The 17,005-nt window shown below is 45.7% G+C and overlaps 1 protein-coding gene across 5 annotated transcripts in view; it reads right to left on the bottom strand.

Moving 5' to 3' along the window:
• MAP3K4 (mitogen-activated protein kinase kinase kinase 4) overlaps positions 1-17,005 on the bottom strand; it is a 167,132-nt gene that overhangs the window by 1,901 nt on the left and 148,226 nt on the right. For 2 of the 5 annotated variants that reach the window (XM_030852978.2, XM_030852979.3), the window contains 10 exons: positions 16,857-17,000; positions 13,526-13,626; positions 12,763-12,843; positions 9,557-9,748; positions 8,025-8,095; positions 7,114-7,230; positions 6,069-6,228; positions 4,073-4,195; positions 3,327-3,433; positions 1,260-1,439 (listed from right to left, as the gene is read on the bottom strand). In XM_030852978.2, coding sequence (XP_030708838.1) covers positions 1,260-1,439; positions 3,327-3,433; positions 4,073-4,195; positions 6,069-6,228; positions 7,114-7,230; positions 8,025-8,095; positions 9,557-9,748; positions 12,763-12,843; positions 13,526-13,626; positions 16,857-17,000 — 1,276 coding nt within the window. Of the gene's footprint in view, positions 1-1,259; positions 1,440-3,326; positions 3,434-4,072; positions 4,196-6,068; positions 6,229-6,931; positions 7,023-7,113; positions 7,231-8,024; positions 8,096-9,556; positions 9,749-12,762; positions 12,844-13,525; positions 13,627-16,856; positions 17,001-17,005 lie in introns of those variants that run through there. The other 3 variants (XM_030852982.2, XM_030852984.2, XM_060283373.1) reach the window with 2 other exon arrangements.

The raw sequence follows: 17,005 nt of genomic DNA, 5'->3' as shown, positions 1-17,005 counted from the left end.
AGGAGACCATCATCTCCCGACGCAACCCTCAACCAGATGCCCTCTTTACCTATCTTGGCAAATGGAATCTCGATAACCTGGTGACACAAGCCAGAGCCCGGGAGCCGTCCTGGACTCCTCCCCGTCACGCACCCTTCACATCCCATCAGTTACTCACTCACGGCCATTCTCACTCCTATATACGGCTGGTGACTCACCCCTGACCTCCCACTCCCAGCCCAGCAGCTGTGTCAGCAGCTTCCCAACTAGCCTCTCACCTCCAGAGTGACTGTTCTAAAACACAATTTAAGCATGTCATGCTTACAATAAAACTGAAATCCCTTCATGTGGTCCCTGCTTACTTTCCCAGCCTTATGTTTTGCCACTTTCCACATCCTGTGCTCCATCAGTATGTCCCGATACACAGTTCTTTGGGTGCTTCACCCTCTTAGCAGTGAGCCTTTCCATGTCTCTTCCATTCTGTCCGCCATACTCCTCCCTGCGTTTCCTGACCTGGCTAAACCCTCCCAAACAGCTCAGGCATCTCACTCTAAAGAAAGTTAATAGGGACTTTCTTAACCACTGCGCCACCAGGGAAGAATCCGCCTGCCAATGCAGGGGACCCGGGTTCGAGCCCTGGTCCGAGAAGATCCCACATGTCGAGGAGCAACTAAGCCTGTGCGCCACAACTACTGAAGCCCACGCGCCTAGAGCCCAGGCTCCGCAACGAGAAAAGCCACCGCAATGAGAAGCCCGCGCACCTCAACAAAGAGTAGCCCCCGCTCACCACAAGGAAGACCCAACACAGCCAAAAATAAAAAGAGTAAAAAGAAAAAGAAGAGTAATAGCTGGGATTACCCGACTGGATTAAATTCCTCTTTTCAGTGACCCTACAACATGGCATATATACCATTATCACAGCTCTTAACATAATGCTTAGTCATTACTCCCCTGTCTCTACTCTCCCAGTAGAGGTTTGTTGTTACTAACCTGTGTACTCTAAAAGAGGGAAAATTGTGCCTTTCATCCAACCCCATTTAAAATTCCATTTAATAGTCCCAAGTGCACCTCAAACCATCCAAATGGATCAAGGAGGAGAACCTCGACGAACATTTTCCAAAAGAAAAAACATACAAAATTCCCCAGCATAATACATTTAGTTTCTTCCCATTTCAGATATAGATATTTTATATTTAAGTCTCCAAATTTCCTTAAGTGCCAGATGCGATCAAAACTCAAATACTTAAACAAGGAGAGGGCTACACAACAATCTGCCAAACCTTGACGAAGGAATGGTCGAGGAGCTGGCTGGCCGTCCACCTCATCCTGGGCTCGCTTTCTAGGCAGTGAGAAAGGAAGTCCTTTCCTTCTGGGCTTAATCTTTCAGGGATTGGTGGCTTATGCCCCATTCCCACTTTGTACATAATCTGAAAGTTGTGCTCATATTCATGCCAAGGTCTCTAAAAACAGAAAAAAAAAATCAGGTTTCAATACTACATGGCCATACAGAAATGCAACTGCCCAATCTCTTTTTAGGCATCTCAACGTTGATACATATTGAGGCCGGCAAACTTTTACTTAAAGGGCCAAACAGTAACTATTTTAGGCTTGCAGGCCATATGGTCTCTGTCACACCTATTCAATTCTCCCACTGTAGCATGAAAGCAGCCTTAGGCTATAATATAATAAAGGAATGGGTATGACCATGTGCCAATAAAACTTTATTTACAAAACCAGGTGGTGAGCATAGTCTGCCTACCCCATTTAGGTGTCCAATTAGTCCAGTATTATCTAGATGCCATCATCATGTAAATAAAAAATGTAACATAAAATAATATAAAAATGTCAAACAAAATTCAACAGCTATCATACAGGGATGTTTAATATGCCACACTGTTGAATAATCGGCATCCAATTATTGATAATTTGCAAAGCTTAGATTATTTTATTATGATTACAGGGAAATGAGATTCATGGGGGAAAGGACTGAGTTTGTACGGCATTCTAATTTGTGGACCATCGTTTAGTTATTGAGATATATGTTCTTCAATGTGAGAACTTGTTCTTTTTCTAATGCATGGCTTGACTGAAATAACAGATATCATGGGCATCTTTCTATGTTAACGCTAATAGAAATAATATTAGCTAATAGTTACTAAGCACTTATTTTCAGCAGCTGCGAGGTATAGCTATATAATAATTTCCTACTAGTAACACTTAAGAGGTTTCTAACTTTTTTGCTTTATGAGTAATGGCTACACCCCCACACACGCTGTGCCTCTATATATTTGTAGAATTTTTCATTAGTGGTGTCTTCATCAGAAGATCAATTTTCAGATACTGTGTCATACACAACAGTTTCACTGCCCTGCAAACGCTTGTGCTCTACCTATCTGTCCTTCCCTCCCTCTCCCAGAGGCCCTGGCAACCACTGATCTTTTACTGCCTTTATCGTTTTGCCTCTTCTGGAATGTCATATAGTTGGAATCATACGGTACGTGGTGTTTTCAGATTGGCTTGTTTCTTTTTTTGGCCATGCCTCGAGTCTTGCAGGATCTTAGTTCCCCGACCAGGTATCGAACCCGCACCCTCAGCAGTGAAAGTGCCGAGTCCTAACCACTGCACCAGCAGGGAATTCCCCAGATTGGTTTCTTTCACTTAGCAATATGCTTTTTTTTTTTTTTGCGGTACGCGGGCCTCTCACTGTTGTGGCCTCTCCCGTTGCGGAGCACAGGCTCCACACGCGCAGGCTCAGCAGGCATGGCTCACGGGCCCAGCCGCTCCGCGGCATGTGGGATCTTCCCGGACCAGGGCACGAACCCATGTCCCCTGCATCGGCAGGCGGGCTCTCAACCACTGCACCACCAGGGAAGCCCAGCAATGTGCTTTTAAGGTTTCTCCATGTCATTTCACGGCCCAATTTCTTTTGGTTGCTGTACAGTATTCCCTCACGTAGATTACCACAGTTTATCCATTTGAAAGATATCTTGGTGGCTTCCAAGTTTTGGCTATTATGAATAAAGCTGATACGGGCATTCTTGTGCCAGTCTTTGTGGAGACATAAGTTTTCAACTTCCTGTTTCTTTTCACAGCTGCTTAATTCTGTGTTTTGAGAATTATGCTTTTTTTGGTTCCTCTGAGGAATTCTCTAAGTCATGTATGTTATAAATATTTGGTCCCTAGTTTGTCACTCGTCTTAACTTACTTATCTTTTGACGGGTCATGTTCTCTATTTTGCAGGAAATGTGTCCACAGTATTCATAATGATAGTAAGACCACAGTTACTGCTCTGTTAACGTAAAGTGCCCTCCTCAGGTCCCCCTGCCCCCGGTGCAGGCTCTGCTCACCTTGCCAGTCACCATCTCTATGACGACACACCCCAGACTCCAGATGTCGGCCGCACGCCCGTGGCCTTCTCCTTTGGCGCGAGTGATGACTTCTGGGGCCATGTATGCTTTAAAAGTCACAGATATGGTGATAAGAATGGGTTATAAATATAGCACCATGTAGTACGAGAGCCAAGCAATACACTAATATCACTTAATATTCCACATAGAAGAAACAACTAATTTGTTCGGGGGTGGGGGGGGGAGGAACTTTTTCTGAATTACATACTAAGAAACATCAAAACTTGAAAATAAATATTTCAAATCAATTTCTCGGATGGACATTTTAGGAGCCAAAATATCTTCTAAAAGACAATTCTGAATATACAAATATTCAGGTAAATTGTATCTGCAATGAGAATATGAAATTTAACCTGCAAAGGAGGATGTAGAATTTTATGACGTGTTTCTAAACAGTCAAATAATCACCATTTAAACATGTTGTTTTGACTAGAATAGTTTTAATAAACCCAACGTGAATGACAAGGTTTTTCTGGGAAGAAAAGAGGCCTTTCTTCCCTCCTTTAAGTCTGAGGGAGAAAAGTGATTTCCCAATCTGACAAGCGCTTTCAGGGGTGGCTCCTCCCCCGTCTGGTTAGATGCCCTCACCTGCTCTCCACGTCTGCTGACCAGGAGGAAAAGGGAAAGCCGGGGTCCCAGCACACTGGAGTAAGCCCCGATGCAAAGACAGATCTAGCCGGACCCACCTGCTGTCCCCAGCGTGCTATTCACCTCCCCAGGCATGGTCTGAGCATTGTTTTTAAGCTTTACTGAACATCCAAAATCTCCCAGCTTGATCAGTCCAGATGAGGTAAGGAAGATGTTGGCACCTAACAAGAAATAAGGAGTTGTGAGCCTCTACAACACAACGCAGGCACTTTAAAGTTTACACGGTAACCTGAACCATCAGGAACTTGATTCACAGAAGTTATAAAGACTTACGAAACTTCACTTGCAAAGTGTAATCATAGAAAGATTTTAAGCCTTACTCACAAATGTTAAAACACAGCGAAGACACTTTAGTATCAGTGCAGATAGCTCTGACCAATACATTCTGAACTGAAATACACGCATAAATTCTAACATTAAAAACCCAGGGAGATACTTAAAGAGAAAGTACACATAAAACACAAATGCTTGTGGCCACAGTCCCTGAAAATTAAGTTTATATACGATCAGCAGCGCCTGCAACAGAAAGCAACGTGTAGACAAGACCTGGCACACACGATGCTGGTCTGCAGAGCTGTACCCGAGGCCACCATTGGACTGATTTCAGACTGCCTGAAAAGCACGTTCTGTGACTGTCTCACATCTCCGCAAGCGGTACACAGGCCCGGCCTGTACTCCAATTGGAACCCGGGGTTACCGCTCATCTCCCAGGGCGGCTCTGCCTCCTCCAGAGGCTACCGGCCGCAGCCACTCCAACCGAGTGGCACGGCTCAGCGCTACGTGTCGACGGTACCTCCTTCCAAAAGTGACACGGAGCCCCTCACTTTAGACAGCAAGCCACGCGATGAGCTGCGATCTGCTGGTCCTCACAGCCTGAGGAGCACACGGCGCTAACTGCGTGATTCCGGAGCCAGCTCCCAGGCCCACACTCTCAGACACGAGGAGCTATAAAGAATGTCCCAAGGATGCACGTGGGCGGACTTGACTCAGGGACTCTGAGGGATTCTCTTTATGGCCGTGGCCAACGACATGAAGGTACCATTCCATGAGCATGGAATCTGTGTCAGAACAACTGGAAACAGGCAATGCCATGGCCTGACCCAGAGCCATTGAAGCAAATGCCCAGAATGATCCCAGACAGCAAAGCAATGCGGCGGACGGGCGGGCAGGCAGCAGGACTGGGGCATGCTGGGGATTCAGGAGGAGCCGCCTTAGAGAACGCGGACAATCCTTCCACCCAGCAGAGCAGGTGAGGGGTAACCCAGCCCGCTCTGAGGCGAATGCCTGGTCTGAAGTCCGGCCATTCTAGAATCAACCTGTTTAGGCCTCAGATTATGGGACAGAGTGGAATCCTTCAGTCTAGGGCCATTAGAGACAAAGCTAATTTGTCACTTTAATTACCCCCAAGACTCCCAAATACAGAGGTCAGGGGCACGGTGTGGTTAAGGTAAACGCAAGAGGGACAGTTCTGGGACAGAAGCATGGCTACTCACCACACGTGAGAAGGGAACAGAACTTTTAGTCAGTCAGCGTGACCAAATCAATCTTTAGCAGAACTCTACACTGGAGGAGGGTGCTGTAAATAAACCCCGTCCACGTCTCCCCAAGCTCAGCTGCACATCGTAACTTACACCGGCATTCCTGATTCACCGTCACTTTACATATTCACGACGTTTATATATAAATACACGAGGTTCTTGACACAAGGAAAAGAAAGGATGCTCTGAGCACGAATGTCTAGTAAATACACAGGGCAGGCGAAATCAGCCTACAAAACAGCAAGTTTCATTTCGGGGGTAATAGACCCTTTTGGCTAAAAGCAGTGCTGAACAGAACAGCGGACTTATACCCTCCTAGACAGAGACATGTGTCCTGCACAGTTTCTTAATGCTGGGTTCTTTACAGAAGACTACTTCAAGTAAAGGTATTTCTTTGTAGAGAAGTGATGTGCGGGCGCGGGAAGAAGCGACATGGGGGCAGCCGCCGTGTGCTGGGCACAGCTGGCTCTGGCGGGGAGCCGAATGTGGGCATTACCTTTAACGTCACGGTGAACTATGCCATGCTCGTGGAGGACATTGATTGCGACGGTGATCTGCTTAGAATACAGCCTGATGACGTGCTCCTGAAGTCCCAGCCTCGACACCTCCTCTAGGGTGCCCTCGTCACAGTACTCCATGAAGATGTACATCTCTTCCTGCGGGAGGAATCAAATGCAGCCTGTGTTTACATGGACACTAAGTGAAGAACCTGGAACGCTTCACTGGCCACACCCCAGAGGACTCTCCTTTCTAATGGTATGCTACACTTGCCATCCTGAATACTGAATTCGTCTTAAAACGGTCATTTCTAACTCCCCTACAGCCGTGTCTCTGCCTGCCTCCTCTGTCTGGAATTATACAGCTAGTTGGGATAAGAACATCTCCAACTCACAGGTGATAAATGTCTATAATCCTCTGAAATTCAGTCCGCTATATAATCTCAGACAGGGACAACAGGGCTGTCCCTATAAATATATTATTAAGTACTGAAACACATCCTTTTCAGATATGAATTTATCTGTGAAAAACGTAAAAAATCACCAATATCCAAATTCCCCAGAAGCTCATATTCCACCAAGACGCTCCAAGTTATCCTCTTTCCCTCAAAGTGTTTATCTCTAAACACAAGGGGGAAAAGAATCTGAGGTCTTAATTTTCTCTCATTTCACAATGGTTCCTTAAATACATGTAAGAGAAAAAACGTTACCGAACAATGTACTCAACAGTGGTTCAGTAACAAATGGCAGAAAAAAAAAGCGACCCACAGCTGTGTAAGGGGCATTAGAGAAATCTTCTGGTTGGCAGGATGGGTTTCAGTGCTTTATAATGTCGGGTTAATGACTACAGTCTACAACTTACATTTTAGGAAGAACTCCTCTAGTTTCAGAGAGAAGGCAGAAATGATGTAACTCATGGAGATTTCCTGATAATTAGGCAAAGTTACTGTGCTCTGAAATGAGAAGACCTGTGATGTAGGACAGGACTCCATCTGTGCCCTCACTGACCGCTCACACCAAACAGTGTGATCAAAGCTGGCTTACCCTATGCAGCTCCACACCAAAATACCGAACCAGATTGGGGTGCTTGATGCCTTCGAAGATTTTCAGTTCGTCTGCCGTTTCTTTGATAGTTTTGTGGTCATTAGGTTGAAAGCGAATCTGGAAAAGGAAAACTGTTGATTACTGTTGGCAATGTCACAAGCTAGAAAGACGCCGACTTTGAATGCAAGGGCTGGGATGCTGACATGTCCGCTGTCCAGCCCCACGGCACCATGGTCAGTGTGTTTGTGACTTCACTGCCAGGCTTTCTCCTCCTTGTTGAATTAAACACGCCTGCTTTGGAATATGTGGGCAGATAACAGCTAGTGGGATCATTTTCATAACTACAGACTGAATTAACCAAAACATGAAACATTCCTGTGATTCAGGAAGCAATCACAGGTGTTTAGGTTCTGGGCAAGATAAAAAGAGGAGATAAGGTTCTGCCCTCACGAAGTTTACAGCCACGTGGGAATGAGGCCATAAAGCAGCGCGGGTAAGTGCCGCACAGGGAAGATGGGAGATGCCGCAGGGGTTGAGGAGGGGCCACATGTGCCCGCTGCCCCTCACAGCCACTCGGGGACCAATGGTCGCGCGGCTCTAGCCTCACCCTCCACGGCCCTCGGTGCCCCCCCGCCGGGGCCTTCTTCAGGCGCTCCCTGCTCCTGCTTTCTACCTCCAGCAGATAAAAAGCTGTTCGTTTCTGAACCTTATCACAAATCCCACCCCCAACCCCGCTCAAGTCCCCTCTTGGTCCCAATGGTGTAAATGCTAAGCAGCAGACCTCAGGCCTAGACGACTCACTATGGAAGCACTTAGGCCAGCTCTAACCTCATAAACACAAGTTTCGCTTCCAAATCTCTACCACACGGAGGCCTCAGACAACAAGGCCCCCAGAGGGCTGCAGCACCCACCTCCTTCATGGCCATCAGTTCACCGGTGTCCACGTTGATACAGGTATAGACCTTCCCATACTGCCCTTCCCCTGTGAACAGGAACAAACGAGCTGCTCTCAGCCACCAGAGCCAGGCCACTGCAACTCACTGAAACGTACAATAACCTCTTCCAATTCCAAATCTGTATTCATGTGTCTATAATCATGCTTACTATAGTCTACTACTTCAAGATCTAAACGGTTTCTGAATGTTCCCTAATAACCGTAATAACTGAAGTCTTAAGCAATCTTTTCACTATGTCTTACCTGTCAATGCCTGTGAATAGAGTAGAACTGACTGGCAAACCCCAGAAGAGGCATGAAGGTGAGTACTAAGTCCCCTAGTGCACACCTCTGAGCCCCTGTGGCCCTCAAGGAGGTCTGGGCGAGGTGGGCGGGCAAGGCTAGTGGCCAGGAGTAAGCCTGACTGTCGTCTCAATGCACCTCATTGTTGTAAGGCCAGGCGTGTGGGATATTAGTGGGATATTCTACTAACACACCTTTTGGGACATTAAACTAAGGGGATATATGGCTGAATAAGACTGAAAACAAGAATTAATACAATTTATAAAGGACTTGATTCTTTTCAGTGTGTCTTCCCTGATAGCTCTACGAAAACTTCAATGTCCTGAGGCTCCCAGAGTCTTGTATTACAACTTTGTTTGCTTCTTCAGACCTAAATGCTCAACAGATAAATGCATTTATTTATTTTTAAATGAGAGTTTTGTTTTTTTTTAATTTATTTTTGGCTGCGTTGGGTCTTCATGGCTGCACGCGGACTTTCTCTAGTTACGGCGAGCGGGGGCTACTCTTCATTGCACTGCGCGGGCTTCTCTTGTTGCAGAGCACGGGCTTAGGTAAGCAGGCTTCAGAAGTTGTGGCACGCAGGCTCAGTAGTTGTGGTACATGGGCTTAGTTGCTCCGCAGCATGTGGGATCTTCCCAGACCTGGGCTCAAACCTGTGTCCCCTGCATTGGCAGGTGGATTCTTAACCACTGCGCCACCAGGGAAGTCCAGATAAATGCATTTAAATGGGGGAAAGATCTGAAACATAATCATCTCCTTCTCTCACACAATCTTATCACTAGTTATTTTACAAGAAACTGTTTCACTTGGAAATTAATTGATGTTTTAGAAAAGACTGTCCCGTCTTAATTTGTATCCAGTCTCGCTTCAATAATAATCTTGTGGGAATAAGATAAAAAGAATACAAACTAGAACAAATGGGTAAAAGTTGCGTGGTTCTCCACTGGCAACTTCTGGCGTTACCAGGCAAAACCATTCCATTGAATGAACCACTGAAAACTCTCTTTCTAAAGCCTCTTTTGTATTGTTCTTAGAAAACACTTTACAAATGAAACAAAAACCAAACCCCTCTGCAAAAGATACAATGTATATTTGCCACCTCCCTAAGAGAAAAGGACCAACCATGTAAGATTTAACCTAAAGAAGTGTAACTATTGCTATTTCTAACAGAGACAATCTTTGTGTCATGTTCTTTAGTTTCCTTACCAATTTTGTTTCCTCTTTGCCACTTAAAGGTCACCTTCCTCAAGCCAACGTGCATAACATTGTCATAAGACTTAGGGGTATCACAAACTTGACCAATGATATTCTTTCTCCTCATTTCTCGATATCTCTTTTCTTCGAACAGTCGGACTGACTTCTGAATAGCTTCTATGGGTCCTTGCCTAGAAGCAGTATCTGCAGGGAGAAGTGCAAACTCAGTCGTCCCAACCACTATAATCAAGTCAATTTCCAGCAAATAATAATAAAAACAGAGCAACAGACATTAGCACTCCAGCACAGCATTATCTATTCAGATACACAGCAGGTGAATTAAAGTCCATCAAAACCTAGCAACTTCAGAGTATACCACCCACTACAGTAATATGCACATAAAACAGAAGCTACTCAGACACAATCAATGATTTCCTGTAGCAAGAGTATTGGTTAGACTCTGCAGGAACCACCCGCCTGTCTCCTCTCTCCAATCCGCTCTCAGTGACCAGAATTCTCTTATTAAAACGTAAAATCGGATTGTGTTCTTTTCCCGCATAATTTATTTCACAGTTCATCATGACTTGTTTACCGGAAGTCCGAGGCCACTGTGCATGCAGGCTCCCTTCTCGGTTCCCTTCTCCTACAACCGGCTCTGGACCAGCCCAGCTGAAAAGCCTCTGTGGGTCACCCCAAACCGCTTCTCACCCCATCCCCTTGCTCACACTCTCCTGTCTTCTCGCTGTCAGAGCTCTGCAGAAGTACTACACCTCTTCCAGGAAGCGTCTCTGTTGGGAAGGAAATTAAGTTTTCCTTTCTCTAGAGTAAGGGCTCTGGAATCAGAATCCCTGGAATAAAACCCTGGCTTCACCATTTTCTAGGTGTTTGACAATCAGCAAGTTAGTTAACTTCTTTATACATCAAATTCCTAATCTGTGAAATGAAGGTAATAATATACCTCATTCAGAGATACTGTAAGAATTTAATGAAATCACGCACATAAAGCATTTAGCCCAGTGCCCGGAATATTAAAATATTTAGTAAATTTTAGCGATTGTTATTATTATTCCTTATTTTCCCATCAAGCTATCTCTATTTCTCCAACATATTTTCTCATGATTTACAGTAAGAAATATCTTTTACACAAATAGATATCTAAAACGACAGTTTCGTGAAACACACTTTTTCTACATGTGACTAGGATTCTGTCCAGTTTTTTTGTTTGTTTGTTTGTTTGTTTGCGGTACGCGGGCCTCTCACTGTTGTGGCCTCTTCCGCTGCAGAACACAGGCTCCGGACGCGCAGGCTCAGCGGCCATGGCTCACGGGCCCAGCCGCTCCGCGGCATGTGGGATCCTCCCGGATCGGGGCACGAACCCACGTCCCGGCATCGGCAGGCGGACTCTCAACCACTGCGCCGCCAGGGAAGCCCTGTTTCTTTTTTAGTGCTGATTTTACAACCCACTAAAGTGTCAAAACCCATAATGTGAAAAGCACTGCTTTCTTTACACACATCTCCACTACCACATTTCCCATCCTGTCCCTAACGGGCCATCTGAGAGCCTGAATCTTCTGTCTAAGAGATCACTGAGGACTGTGACGGCTGAACGGTTACTTTGAGAAGAGAAGTTCCCAGAGCTTTATAACGGCCCAATTACAGTGTCTGACTACAATCATTTCTTAAAAACACGGATCCTTGTTTCCCTTACCTCAGTACATGACACATCGCGTCTATTCAGCATTGAATAAGATTTCATAGCTGTGAGGTCGTGGGCTCCACTGTCAAATATTTCTGGGAAAGGCCTATTTTTTTTTAACAGTAAACATTTCTCAAGATTTCCCAGTGTTTAACAGGTCAGTGTCAACTGTAACTCTCCCAAGAGTTCCCAAATTCACTTGACAACAAAGTATTTGTTTTGAAAATTATCACAAAGACCTGGTATCCGTGGGACCTACCAGTTATGTGAGAGCCCCTGGAGGGACCCTCTGCCCTGTCCCCAGGCTCAAGCCGAGGAAACCTCCGCCCAACTCGTAACCCTCCACCGCACCTAAGCTGCCCAGGCCTGTCCAATGTGGCATCACAGCTGTGTTTGCTTCCATGGCTTTTTTAAAATCCCCTTAGTCCAGCATCTTATTTTCCACTGTATCACTACAACGGCGTTCTAGCCCTTCTCCCTACCTTCCTCCCCAATTCAGGCGAGCAGGTTAAAGCTTCCTCAGTGTCCTCCTAACCCCACCCTCGCACTCCCTGAACGTAAGAGGCTTTCCAGCTCAAGAGGCTTCAGGGGCTGCCCACCATCGCTGGGTAAGGCCTTGATCACCTAGCCCATTGCTGAAGACTGGCCGTGATCAGGTCTCCCTAACCCTTTCAGTTCCACCTCCATTTACATCTACACTATCCAGGCCGGGCCGGGCCAGGCCAGGCCGGCTGGTCTGTTCTTCAGTCACTGGGCCTCCAGATGTGTTTCTCATTGGGTACTTCTCCTCTTGGCCTGAGGCAGACCTCTTTCCTTCAGGGGCCAGCCCAAGCCTCAGACCTCCCTGGAACCCCTCCTGACTGCTCCAGGCCCGGTGATGGCTCTTCTGCTGCTCAGTTTCACACTTTCCGAAGGGGAGCTGTGGTGGGAAGAGCCCGGCCTGAAGGCAGAAGGAGTGCAGTCTGGTCCCAGCTCTGACTTACGACGACCTCGGCCAAATTATCTAGCCCCTCAGAAACTTTTATCATTTACAGCAAGAGAACAGGTTCTATCCTGCCCATGACTCAACACTGCTGTGACGAAGAGTACGTGAGAGCGTCCTGTGCTAGACCACGGACTTTCCTGCTGTTTATTCTTCGGGTTCACACTGATGGACTGCTTTATAAGACGAATGCTTTCTCCAGCCTCTTAGCATAAGAACTACACGGCTACTCACTTCACAGATATTTACCATATTCCTACCATGTATAAAGAATTATGCTAAGGGCCCACCCAGCTGACATATAAAATGAACCATCGCACGGCTTAAAGAATGCAAAACTGAGTGAGACGTGTTCCTGCTCCAAAGGAGTTTGTAAGAAATAGGAAATGCACACAAACACATCAAAGTGATGTCAGAGTTCTAAAAAAGATCACAAAACATTAACGTAGACGGTCTAATAATTCACAAGCTAAAGCGTATTTCAGCTGAAACTGCTCACCTTATGCTTAAACGTGTTAAGTTCAACATTCTTTCTCTTACCCTTAGTCTGACTGATAAGTGTCCGAAGTTCCCAACTTCTTCGACTTGACCCACTTGAATCACCTTTTGGATACGCTGGTTCTGCAGAAAGTATTTTTCCATACAAATTAAGACTTATAAAACAAATAAGCTTATTTAATTCAGAGCAAGACTGAAACAGTGCGTAGCGATGATTAGTTACCATCAACCTGTTATTCCTGGTGGTTACTTTCTCTTTGAGGTGAGTGTGAAAAGCTGTTTCTACAATCATTTACAGCAAATTTCACCAAGCTAAAAACTTGTTAATGGAGTTACAGGACTGTAACCACAAAAACTTTCCACAAGGAACAGACCTTAGAATACTGAGCAGAAACTGGATTCTTTGGGGCCCCCCTCCCGAGGCCCTGCCCAGGAGCCCAGCAGAGCTACCGCAGGAGCAACCATGTGGTTTCTGAGCAAAGACTCCTAGTTCTGCATTATAATAAAACTTCAGCATATCATCGACAAGCACAGTGCCAATTTATATTTTTAAAGTGAATAAGCGTGCTCAACAATTAAAATATCAGGAATAATAACTTTTTAAAATTATTTAGCAACAAAAAGAAAAAATGCAAATATAGCTAAAAAGACATTAAAAAGCCAATGTGTTCAGCACTAATCCTTCTCACAGGGCTCTGTCACTCCTTTACTTCGTTTCTTTTAAAAGGCCTTAACAGCAGAAGCTGGTGGACTGAGACAAACGGTTAGGCTGACTGGAGATGCAGGTGACACCTTACACACTCACCATCTCGCTCCTCGGTGGGGCTCGAGTGACGACTCAGGGACCTAAACTGCAATTCGGCCGCTATGGAAGCCAATCGATCATTCTCAGGGACGCTGGAACCCCTGTTTTAATATTTTTAAAAATTAAGCTATCAATTCAATGGAACTCAAAATGAATGATCTGTGAGATTCTTCCAGAGCAGTGATTCTAAACTGGGGGTAACTTCCCCTCCCAAGAACACCTGGCATCTAGTGGGTAAAGGACAACACAAAGGACAGTCCCAAACCAAGAATTATTCTCCCGAAGTAGCCGTGCTCCTACTGAGACACCTGTCCCTGGAGTTTGGAAGAACGCATGAGAACCTGACTGCATCCTATATCGTTTTATGTTAAAAAACAGCAACAAAAATAAAAACAGTATTTACTGAAGTGTTACTGACATGTGCTGAAAGCGCCATAATTTAAGCCCAGGATGGATAAAAATTATGAGCCGAATCTGGCTAATATTTAAAATCATCACATTCTATTTAATGTACTTAATTCTATTTGAAGTGCTAAAATCATTACATGATTCAAAGAGCTCAAATCTCTTAACGAGCAAATGTAAGGGAATACCTAGCAATTTCTCAAGCAGTAGGCAAGCAAAAGTGCAGAAGAGCAGGAAGCTTAACATATAAAGGGCAAAGTGACTTTGCTGCTTTTCCAGAAAAAGTGTTCAGCAATCCAGAATGAATCCATAAAGATTAAATAAAGCCCAGAATTAAATAAGGGAAAGTGTTAAAATTATAATTCAAATCATCCAAAATAAATACAGTGTTAGTCTATTAACAAGTTTAGTGCATATTTTTTTAAAATGAATGATATAATGAAGTATGGTAGCATTTATGCTCTTTTTTATTATAGACTGAGTAGGTTTAAAGCAACATGGTCTACTGGACAGACATCCACAAATTATGAAGTATGCACTGCTTTGTTATTTCCCTAAACTCTCAAATCTGGTATAGTACTTGCTAAGTCTGAAGTGAGGGGGACACCTTCCACTGCCATTAGTTCATCAAAGAGTCTTGGCACTGTTTCCTGGAAAAACCACTGATGCTGAAGTGAAGAAACACATCCCACTCCTAAGCTGTGCCAAAGCCTGGGACCACGGAGAAGCCACTCAACATTTCTAGTTTCCTGATTTCCCAGAGAGAAGATTAGCCAATTCGACATCCTCACATTTTTGCCAGTGTAACAGGCAAGAAAACACACTTCGATGAAGTGATGCACGGGTGAACGTTTAACAACCAGTTGCAGGGGGAGCGGCAGGGTATAGACTTCAACAATTTCCGTGGCGTAACAACTGGCTTGCAGGATTCCCGAAAAATGAACAATCAGCTCTTGCAGACCAGTAAGAGGCAGCTCCAGCGAGGAGAACACTGCAAAAATGTTTTCTAAACAACGGTAAAATAACTGAAGCCCAGACTATTTCCTAAGTCAAACTGTATCGAATCAAAATATTTACCAGAAGCTGTGGGGCAAAGTAAAATTTCACCGCGGCTGACGTATCTCTAAGACAGGCAAGGGCTGCACACACGCCTGCCGACGTCAGAAAGCGCAGGTACCACCCTGCCTCCTCACAGCCTGTTCACGGCCCAGGGCTGCTCGGAGACCCCGGCTGAGGGGCACGTGTGGCCCCTGCACAGGCGCGGGAGGCTGGGGCATGGGGTTAAGGCTGGAGGCGGCTGGGAGGCTGACAACCCGCGGCTCTGCACGCCCTCACGGCTCTGCTGTTCTGTACCTACGGCCACACACACCGCCAGGAAGGACAGATCACTTTATTCCTCTGTGAACAAAGGCCTTCAAGATGGCATGTTACAATGGAAGTAAAATTTCTAAATCTCAAGGATTGTCCTAAAGCATAAACGAAGAGCACTTCTGAAATGCTGCTCAAAACATGCTGAGAAACTACGTAATGCAAAGCCTGGGGGACAAAACGCGGGGAGAGGCCGACTGCAGGTATTTTAACTTCTATACTCAAGTACATTCAACGCACACACCACCAACGTATAAAAGCCTCAACCAGAGTTCACGAAACCTCCTGCTGGGGAGAAACTGCGTGTGAACCACAGTCCCGGCTGACTGTTCTCCTCAACTATGACTGCGTTTTAGGGCACATCGCTTCCCTTACTGCATTAAGAATAAAGACAGTTTCAACCCCCCGCAGGGACATGAAGCACATGTGGAAATGTCTGCCGTGAAATGTTCTAAACGTGAGAAGCAGAGGGTAAGTGGGAATCTGTTCAACGTTAATTGTTAATTTTTTTAGTGGACTGCTTAAGCTGTAAAGTACTTCAGCATTTTTTTAGGTTATAGACAGTTGTCGCTAAAAATTAGGAATATTAATTATTTTAGTGAATGAGAAAAATGGAACTATCTGTAGAAATTTTAGACTTATAAACTGTCTAAAAATATTTTAGTCTATTTGAAATTCTAAAGGCATGTGTCATGTTTCTGCCAACATACTAGGATTTTTTCTTAGGAGCAGGATACAGAGCACTGAGTTCTCTCAAAATTGCATCTGTTTTGGTCAGTTTTGTTCGACTCTATCATCATCCTTATGGGAAGATGAGAATAGTGACGGTGCCCATTCTACCAGGCACAAGGGGGGAATTAAGAGCCACCAAATGTCCTTTCTCCATTAAGCATGAGACCTTGATGAAATCCTCTACCCTCCCTGCCCCCCCCCCAAAAGAAAACCCAGCCAGAATGGGAAGAACTGCCACAGCCTCCGTACTTCTACAAAAGACTTCATGCCAGAGACTTAAATTTTTCCGGAGCCTGCCAGACATCTGACAGCTCTCTCCAGTAATGATCTAGTCTCCATATGAGATACAAACCACATGAACTCATTTTTCCACTACTATAAACCACTTCTAATCAACAACTGTATCAGTTAGGAAACCGAGTGAGAAAAGTAATCCTCTTAGAGAAACAAATCACCACCTAATGGTGTTACCTAGAAGTCACCTTTGAGCGACTCCTCAGAAACTCCTCAGGAAAGGCACTATTTGCCAACTCTCCTGTCAGTGGACCGGGTCCTGGGCCCTTCCCCTGACACTCTCTTCATGGTTATTATGAGCAGAGACTCTGGCCATTGTGGTTAACATTTGTGCCAAAGAAATGTAAACATCAGGCAGATTACCGACTTGTGCTGGAGCCTTGGGACCACGACCCCCCACGGAGGGCCCGAGCGTCACACACCGCGGGGAAGCAGGCCCCACGTGTCCCGGGACACATCCCCAAAGCTGAGCTCACGGCGGCCGCGCACCCGGGGGCGGGGGGAGGAGACGTGACGCTGGTCGGGAGACTACCTGGTCTCATGGGCACTGCTGATGGGTTTGGGCGGCGCAGAGTCGCTGCCGGAGGGGCCGGGGCGACCGCTGGCGGCGGTGGCAGTGACAGTGGCAGCGGCGGGGCTGCTGAGGCTCCGCGTGTCCGCAGGCACGCTCCGGGTGCTGGG

Source organism: Globicephala melas, chromosome 14 (assembly GCF_963455315.2).
Source record: "Globicephala melas chromosome 14, mGloMel1.2, whole genome shotgun sequence".
In the NCBI taxonomy this organism is placed as follows: Eukaryota; Metazoa; Chordata; class Mammalia; order Artiodactyla; family Delphinidae; genus Globicephala; species Globicephala melas.
Note: the sequence above shows the minus strand (reverse complement) of the source record. Positions and strands in the feature narration are given on the sequence as shown.